The 9,500-nt window shown below is 50.1% G+C and overlaps 1 protein-coding gene across 2 annotated transcripts; it reads left to right on the forward strand.

The window, feature by feature from the left end:
- Positions 1-2,207: 2,207 nt before the first annotated feature.
- LOC117668135 (major histocompatibility complex class I-related protein 1-like) lies at positions 2,208-7,371 on the forward strand. Of its 2 annotated transcripts, none has more exons than XM_087884585.1 (4): positions 2,208-2,431; positions 5,149-5,394; positions 5,716-5,991; positions 6,601-7,371. In XM_087884585.1, the coding sequence occupies exons 2-4, from the start codon at positions 5,280-5,282 to the stop codon at positions 6,921-6,923; spliced, it is 714 nt and encodes a 237-aa protein (XP_087740711.1). In that variant the 5' UTR covers positions 2,208-2,431; positions 5,149-5,279; the 3' UTR covers positions 6,924-7,371. The 2 variants fall into 2 exon arrangements, with proteins under 2 accessions (XP_087740711.1, XP_087740710.1); XM_087884584.1 differs by lacking the exon at positions 2,208-2,431 and adding an exon at positions 3,393-3,639.
- Positions 7,372-9,500: the final 2,129 nt, after the last annotated feature.

The raw sequence follows: 9,500 nt of genomic DNA on the forward strand, positions 1-9,500 counted from the left end.
TCCCTGGATGAGAAATGGAGAAGCATATTTTACAGACAAAGCAGCTCCCACCTTCCTGCCCCCCACCCTTTGTCAATGAGCCGTTAAGGCCTGGGCCAGTCTACTCTACATAACAAAGATCTACCTCCTTCAGGCAGAGCCATAGTAGGAATTGCCAAAGATCCAACAAAGATAGGATTAGCTCTCTACACAATAGCAGCAGAAACTCACCACATGTGACCTGGGAAGATTACATCAGCCAGCAAGGCTAGCTAAGACCCCTGGGAGTCTGACAACCAATCAGGATACTCTTTCGGGGGCCCAGGAAATGTAAAGCCAGAGACAGCATAAAAACCCAAGGATTTACTGTATCTGCCCCCTTTTTCTGTTCAGGAACTCAAGCCATGTGATCCTGTCCACCATTAAACCATCTTTCCAAGCAGTCTCCATGTTTCCAGTGTCTGTTTCCCCACTTGGAGCAGAACCCAGAAGGATGTTTCTTCCAACATTAGTACAGATGAAACTTAAATTGCAGTTATTGAATAACATTGAACAAAGAGATGTAAATATAAATGAATATAAATCGGTAGATAAGAACAATGAATGTGTTCTTATGAATTATGTGTGTTAATATATATGTTGATATAGCGTTATTTTACTGCTACCAAGAAGTAAATAGATATGATAGAATAGAGAACTACAAAAGCAAAATACGTATGCCGATACAGAAAGCTGTAAAATGACCTTAGATAGTATGTATTGTTTCTTAGTTTGGTTTTGTTTTTATGTATTTGTGGTTGTTTTTTATGTTGTTTTTAAAGACGAAACTGGGAAAAGGTGCGGTATATAAACTTGAAATAAAATAAAAAATAAATAAAAGCCCACGACAAGAGGGGCAGGTGGTGTAGCAGCCAAACCAGGGCAAAATGATTCTTGGCATTTTGCAAGAGCTCCTCTAACTGCCTCTCAAACTCCCCAAAGTGTTAGGGGCTCAGGCTCCTGATAGAGCGAGGAGGGGCCTTTGGAAGAGCAGAAGTCAAACATGGCTTAGGACCTGGTTATTTACGGGACCGCCTGCTACCACCAATAGCCTCCCACCGACCAGTACGCTCCCATAGAGAGGGGCTCCTCCGGGTGCCGTCGGCCAAACAATGTCGACTGGCGGCCCCCAGGGGGAGAGCCTTCTCTGTGGGGGCACCTACAGTCTGAAACGAGCTCCCCCCGGAGATACGGAGGATCCCGGATCTGCGCACCTTCCGCCGCGCGCTTAAAACGTTTTTATTCCATCAAGCTGGCCTGGCCTAAATCTTCTCCTTTTTAAAATTTTAAAATTTAAATTTTAAATACTAATTATAATTTGTTTAATTATGGGATATTTTTAAAATTGAGCCAAATTGTTTAATCTGTTTTAATTCATTTTAAATTTTGTATTCTTGTGTTTTAGCCTTTGGCTGTTCACCGCCCTGAGTCCTTCGGGAGAAGGGCGGTATAGAAATCTAATAAAATAAATAAATAAAATAAAGGCAAGAGAGAGAGATGCACCTTAATTTCAGGGAGGGAGGAGCAGAGGAAACAAGAGGGAAGCAGGCAAAGACCAGAAAAGGGGAGACTGGGGATTGGGTGGATGAGATGAGCAGGAGAGGAAAATACTGTTTGACCAGCAGTGGCTGCAACGGTGAGAGATCCTTTCCTGCAAAGAACTTTCCCACTCTCCAAGATCATCGAGTTGACTCTCTTGGGGATCTTGGTTGCCATCAATGTGGCCCTTGGGATCCGCCCTTCCTGACATAGGAGTGAGCTGCAAATACCTGCCCAAATGCCTGCTCTCAATGGGGCCCAGAAATAAAAGAGAAAACCCCCTGCTTGGATCTACTTTGTCCTCCTGCTTTCTAATCCCATAGAGAGGATTTGGGATGAGGGATCCCACCCCCCACAAGAAGCGGTGCTTTCCCAAACCCTCCGGCGTAGCGCGCGCACATACACACCCCGCTAGCATACCGTTGCTGCTCTCAGCAACGCCTTTTATTACGTGCAAAACAACATTTTACTCCCCTGCAGCTCACTCGCCTCTCTTGCGCGCAGCCTTTGGACGGGCGGAGAGTGTCAGCGGAGCTGCGAGGGGGCGGGACAGAGGCCGAAGGGGAGGGGCGAGGGCGGAGGGCGGCGCTGTCATTGGCGAACGTGTCCTTAGTTGCAGGTGCAAACGCTCGTTAGGCTGCCCGCGGACCTCTTGCCCCTGAGCGCAGCGGGGCTGCGGGGCTGAGAAGCGCGAAAGGGGAAAGGGGGGCCGGAAATCTTCTGACGGAGCCCAAACCCTTCAGATCAGCGACCGCCACCTTCTGCCGAAAGGTCCCCCCAAGCCCTACGGGGAGAAGCCGCGAAGGGGATCGGAGAGCCTCCCAAGAAGAATTAGGGAGGAAGACACCGCAGGGGCTGCGTTCACACAACCGGGGTAACCGGGGACATTTGAGCGCTAACGCTGCCCCGTTGTGGACAAGGTCTCCCTAGGACCCTCCCCCCTCCCTCCCTCCCCCCAGGACCCCCCTCCCTCCCCCCTCCCTCTCTCCAGGACCCCCCTCCCTCCCTCTCTCCAGGACCCCACTCCCTCCCCCCAGGACCCCCCTCCCTCCCCCCTCCCTCTCTCCAGGACCCCCCTCCCTCCCTCTCTCCAGGACCCCACTCCCTCCCCCCAGGAACCCCCTCCCTCCCTCCCTCCAGGACCCCACTCCCTCCCTCCCGGACCCCCTCCCTCCCTCCAGGACCCCCCTCCCACCCTCCCTCCCCCCAGGACCCCCCTCCCTACCTCCCTCCCCCCAGGACCTCCCTCCCTCCCTCCCGGACCCCCTCCCTCCCTCCCTCCCTCCCCCCAGGACCCCCCTCCCTCCCTCCCGGACCCCCTCCCTCCCTCCCTCGCCCCAGGACCCCCCTCCCTCCCTCCCAGACCCCCTCCCTCCCTCCCTCCAGGACCCCCCTCCCTCCCCCCTCCCTCTCTCCAGGACCCCCCTCCCTCCCTCCCCCCAGGACCTCCCTCCCTCCCTCCCTCCAGGACCCCCCTCCCTCCCCCCTCCCTCCCTCCAGGACCCCACTCCCTCCCCCCAGGACCCCCTCCCTCCCTCCCGGACCCCCTCCCTCCCTCCAGGACCCCCCTCCCACCCTCCCTCCCCCCAGGACCTCCCTCCCTCCCCCCAGGACCCCCGTCCCTCCCGGACTCCCTCCCTCCTGGACCCCCCTCCCACCCTCCCTCCCTCCAGGACCCCCCTCCCTCCCGGATCCCCCTCCCTCCCTCCCTCCCCCCAGGACCTCCCTCCCTCCCGGACCCCCTCCCTCCCTCCCTCCAGGACCTCCCTCCCTCCCTCCCTCCAGGACCCCCCTCCCTCCAGGACCCCCCTCCCACCCTCCCTCCCTCCCTCCAGGACCCCCAAGGGACCAGCGCCGTTTTCTCTGTTCTTCGCGGACCAGACCGGAGAATGTTAGCGGAATTGGACTTCTTGGCGGATCCGAACTGGGGCAGCGCCTAAGCGACTTGCCCTTAGCGGACGGCAGGTGTCTTCGGTTGGAAGAGCACGGGGGCGCCTGGTTGGAGAGCGATGCTGGGGCCCCGGGCGCCCCTTTCCCTCTTGGGGGTGGCGCTGGGGTCCTTCGTGGTTGGAGCCTTTTGCGGTGAGTTTCTGGAAGGATTTAGGACGGGGGGGAGGAGCCAGAAGGGGGGAGGAGCATTTTCCTGGGTTGGGTCTTTCTCTCCCCCCTCAATCCCAACCTCCTTTCCCAGAGGGAAAAATCTTCCTTCTCTCGCACTTCAGCGAGTCTGGTTTTAAAACTTCAATCCTTGATTTGAAATCGGCTCCCGTTTGTATTTCTGCGAGAATAGAGAGTGGAAGTGGAAAGTGGAAAGTTTCAGACTTCAGCCCTGCCTGCCACCCTTCTCCTTGTCCTCCCCCCTCCTGCCTGGGCATTGGGCGAAGTCCCTGGCATCCAACTTCCCCCTGATCAGCAAACTTTGCCCTCCCTTGGAAAGAGCCTGGTCTTAAAAAACTTTGGAACCTGGTTTGAAATCAGCTCCCACTTGGATTTCTGTGAGAACAGAGAGTAGAAGTGAAAAGAGAATTTTCACAGTTTTAGTTCCTGGCTTCCTTCTCCTGCCTGGGCAATGGGCCACCTCCTGCCATCCAGCCCCACCCAAACTCTGCCCCTCTCTGGGCAGCATTCAGGCCTTCGACTCTCTTGTTAATTTCCATACAAATAGGGCAGGGGTGAAATCCAGCAGGTTCTGGACAACCGGTAGCAGAAATTGTGAGCAGTTTGGAGAACCAGTAAATACCACCTCTGGCTGGCCCCAGAGTGGGATGGGAATGGGGATTTTGCAATATACTTCCCCCAGGAGTGAGGAGGGAATGGGGATTTTGCAATATCCTTCCCCAGGAGTGGGGAGGGAATGGGGATTTTGCAATATACTTCCCCCAGGAGTGTGGAGGGAATGGGGATTTTGCAATATACTTCCCCCAGGAGCGGGGTGGGAATGGAGATTTTGCAATATACTTCCCCCAGGAGTGGGGAGGGAATGGGGATTTTGCAATATACTTCCCCCAGGAGTGGGGAGGGAATGGGGATTTTGCAATATACTTCCCCCAGGAGTGGGGTGGGAATGGGGATTTTGCAATATATTTCCCCCAGGGGTGTGGAGGGAATGGGGATTTTGCAATATACTTCCCCCAGGAGTGGGGTGGGAATGGGGATTTTGCAATATACTTCCCCCAGGAGTGGGGAGGGAATGGGGATTTTGCAATATACTTCCCCCAGGAGTGGGGAGGGAATGGGGATTTTGCAGTATCCTTCTCCTGCCATGCCCACCAAGCCACACTATGCCCACCAAGCCACGCCCACAGAACTGGTAGTAAAAAAAAAATTGGATTTCACCACTGAAATAGGGCCTACCTGAGTCTTCCCTTAATGGGCAAGGGTGTGTGGGGGAGGTCACCATGGAGGTCAGGCCCAGAAACAGCAGGCTGGGAGGGCCCAGATGAGCAGCAGGAGCAGCAGAAGTAGTATCTTGCCCAGATGTGGTGGCCCACTTGCTGGGGGCCTGCTGTGTGACAATAAGATGTTGGAGAGGATGGAGCTGCAGGGCAGACCTCCCCCCACCATCTGCTCTTCGCTCTCCTCCCTTTCCAGGCTCCCCCTCACACTCCCTGTGTTACTCCTACCTGCATCTGCCAGAGCCCAGCTGGGGGCTGCCCCAGTCCTTCATTAGGGGCTACCTGGATGGCCAGCCCATCACTCGCTTTGACAGCCTCACCGGGAAGATGGAGCCTCTGGTGCCCTGGATGGAGGAGGTGGAGAAGGAGGCCTTTCTGGCCCCTCAAAGAGTCTTCAGGGCTGACCTGGAGAAGTTATCAAAACTGGACCACCAGGCTGAAGGTGAGCAGAGGCAGAGTCACTCTTGGCCTCCAGTGGTTGCAGGGGATGTAATTGTGAGAGTTTCTTTCCTGAAAAAGGAAAAACACCCCCCCCCAACAGCAACACCCCGATTATCTCCCTCACCTAGAAATTCTACATAGCTTGATGCCAGCCGAACAGTGTTAATTGAAGTAAAAGACATTTCTCCTTGTGTGGTAAAGGGGGGAAGGAGAAATTGGATATCTCTCCAGAAGTGCAAAAGGCGGTTGACTCTAATGCTGTCTAGGGAGAATAATTCTGGATCCTTTTCATTCACACCCATTCCCTCTGGGACTCTCTCAGGGCTTCACACCTGGCAGGTGGTTTTGGGCTGTGAGCTCAAGGAAGACGGGAGCAAAGGATGGTTTTTGCACTATGGCTACAAAGGGATGGACTTCATCAGCTTTGATAAGGAGACCCTGAGATGGGTGACAGCTCAGCCCCAGGCCCAGAAGGTCAAGGACAAGTGGGAGGAGGATCCAGGATGGTCTGAGAGAAACAAATTTTTCCTGGAGGAGACCTGCATTGAGGGGCTGCAGACATACCTCTCCTACAAGAATAAAACTCTGCAGAGGATCGGTGAGTGGCAAAAGGGGGGCTCCATTGAGCAGGTTTCTGTAGGCTCCCCCCTCCCCATATTGCTTCTATCCTAATCTTCCAAGACACCTTTTAAACTATTGACAGAAAAGGGTCAGGAAATATCCCACATTGCATTACAGAAGGCAAATAATCTTCAGTGCTCTCTTCCCCCCCCCCAAATAAATATTAATTAATTAATTAAAAAATCTGAACAAGAAAGTCATGCTGAAGATCTCCTTCTACTTCCCTGGGAAAGTCTTGCAGAGCAAACGAAACTAATGTTCTGTGTTTGGGTCGGAAGGAAAACAATCAGTCTCTTCCTGAGTTCCATTTGAACAACTTGAACAAATTCAATTTGGGGGCTTAAAATTGAATCCGTCTGCCAAATTGGGGATTAAGTTGGCCCATGTGAGAAGCTCACCCCAAATTCTATGTACCCCTTTCAAAAATAAATCTGAAGAGCTCCAATGCCCCATTTTAGGGGCTCCCTCAGATTGAGGCAAGGAGAGGGAGCAGTGGGAGAGGATGGCCAGATGAGGTCTTGCTATTTCAATCACCTGGCCAGAAACTCTCAAAATCCCAGGAACTCTGGTGTTGCTTCTTCTGCAGAGCCCCCAGTGGGGAAAGTGACTCGCAAAGTGGTGGATGACAGCCTGGAGGTCCTCATCTGCCAGGCCTTTGGCTTCTACCCCGAGGAGATCCGGGCCACCTGGACGAGGGACGGAGAGGCCTGCAAGTATGAGACCCTCCCTAGGAACGTGGTCCCTAACTCGGATGGGACCTATTATGTCTGGCTCAGCATTGAGATCGACCCCAAGGAGAGGGATCATTTTCGGTGTCACCTGGAGCACGAGGGCTTGCAGGAGCCCCTGGTCTTGGCCTGGAAGGAGGAAACAGGTGAGAGGCTGAGGGATTGTGACATGCAGAAGTAGATTTTTCACCAATGTTTGAAATGTGTGTGTGTGTATCATCTCATGTCTTCAGGTAGAGAACAAGAAATCTAATCCTACATAGAGCGATATGAGAGAAGTGATTTCTGTCAGGGGAGTTGAAAGTGGTAACTTAAGAGCAATGGTATGAAGATGTGATATATGATGATATAAGAGATGATGCGATACCATAAATGAGTGGTTGTGGCTCCTCCTTCCGCCCTTCAAGGCCATTCACTCCACCCTCTTTAGCCTTGGAGGGGAGGGGCTTCCTTCAGGTGGGGGCACTTCCTGGTGGGGAAAGGCTTCCCTTACTCAGCATCTCCAAATCAGGGAACTCAGCATCTGCCTAATAAGAGCCATGTTTCTCCTTCTTTAACTACAGGGCTGTGGATTTTTCGGGTGATCCTGGTTGCCATGCCTTTGGGAGCTGGGATTCTCTTCCTGTTAGGTAAGTGAAACAATCACACCCTCCAACACCAACTCCTGGGGGTCTTTCTGTGTTGACTGAGCTGGTGTGGATGGGAGAGAGCCTCCCTAAGAGTTGCAGCCAGGACCCCGACAAGACCCTTCCCCACAAACAGCATTTTGAATATGGGTCAGAAAGGAAGAAGATGATATGCAGCCATTTTCCCACTTCCTGCAAATCTCAATATATTCCTGTTCTCTGGGAGAAAAACTCTTTGGTCTCATTGGACTTACTTCAGAGGAGGACATATGAGCAGCTCAGGAGTCTAGGAAAAGTCCCTTAAATGATCTGGGAAGTACTAGAAAACCCATAATCCTGTCCCTGAAGATCTATTTGCCATATCATCTGGCAAAGGGAAGCTCTATTGGAAGGGGAGGCCCATGGAAGGAGGGGCCCATGGCCTCTGCCCCTGCTTGCAATCACACCTGAGGGATAGACAAGAGCGGGGGGGGGGGAGGGGAAAGATCCAGCAGTGGAAGTTCCTGCTTCTTCTTCTGCTCCCACTCAGAGCAAGAGACATTAGAGGGAGGGAAGATGCAGGATGCGTCTCCTCAATTGAGTTTCACCAAGTGCATCTCAGCACTTCCTGGTAATTTTCTCAGCAAGAATTAGGAAGTGTTTTGCCATTTTCTTCTTCCAGGATGGGCCTTTTGACTTGTTTGTGATTCTCTGACCCAGCCAGACCCAGCTTTGCTTTTCAAGATCAGCCAAAGTTGCTGGTTCTTAGATCTGGCAAGGTTAAGATTGGGTCACAAAAGTCTCACAGTTGAATTAAGAACTACTGAGGCCAGAGTATATGGGGAAATACCATCTGTCCCCATATTATTGATTTATATGGGGATATGTCTGATGAAAGAATTAAGTCTCAATGTTAAATTGCAGACAAAGCTGAGAATGACAATATGATTAAATTTGAATAACTAATGTATAGATTGAAGGTAAAATAAAATAGGGAATTACACAGAGATAAACAGTAAAATTAAGAATATGCTTAATGAATATGGTAGAAACAGCCAAATAATAGATGAATATGCTGGGAAACAGTCAAAACAATAGATTTAGTTTTTTTTCCCTTTGGGCGTGATAGTTAAATAAAGATGAATATGCTGGGAAACAGCCAAATAATATGAATATGCTGGGAAACAGCCAAATAATATGAATATGCTGGGAAACAGCCAAAACAATAGATGATTATGCTGGAAAACAGCCAAATAATAAATGAAGATGCTGGAAAACAGCCAAAAGAAGATGATTAAGAGACAAATAGTTAAAATAAATATGACTTAAGATGGAATAGATTGTAATAGTAAAATGATTATGTTGGGATTAGTATTAAAAATGAAGGTGAATATGTTGATATGAATAGTAAAATGAAGATGATAAGATTGTAATAATGAAATGATTCTATAAAACGAAGAGTGTAATGTGCGATAAGTTTAAGAATTATAGGTGCAAGTTTAAGAGATTAGGATTTAAAGATTTATGTAATGGGTCTTAGGATATGGGTAAATAGATAGAATTTAGGGTAATAATTGTAATTAAATATTGAGTTGTGTTATTTGGAAATTAAGATTTGTGGTGATATAATAGAAAGGTAAATGTTTAGATTAAGATATTACAATTGTGGACAAATTTCTGTTTTGGTTTTTATTTTAAAAGATGTAATGGTGGAGATTTGGGAAAGAGCCTGACAAAGTGGGGTAAGCGATTGTACCTATTCATGACTGGATCAAAGCTCTGTTCTTAAAAGATGTATTTTATGTTTATGTTTTTTAAAAAAATAATATATTTTTTTCGGAAAAAAAAAAGAAAGAATCCAAGTGGTTTAGCATTATCATTGTAAAGTAACTGATGGCCGTTCAGTGCAGATTCCTAGGGAGGCATTCAGAATAAATCCTTCTCCAGCTCAGGCAGGAGCTGCTGCCCCTGACATAAACTAGCCGTCTTCTCTTTTTGCCCTCTGTCAGGCTTCTTGTGCAGAATACTCAGAAATTATCTCCACCCGAAAGTGACAACTTGCCGTGATCAGGCTCCTTCACAAAGCATTCTTTATTCCCCTGGCACGATGCAGAAGTTGAGATTCAAAGACCATTCTTGCCCCAAACTAACAA

Source organism: Pantherophis guttatus, chromosome 2, assembly GCF_059756535.1.
Source record: "Pantherophis guttatus breed Tessera chromosome 2, ASM5975653v1, whole genome shotgun sequence".
Lineage (NCBI taxonomy): Eukaryota > Metazoa > Chordata > Lepidosauria > Squamata > Colubridae > Pantherophis > Pantherophis guttatus.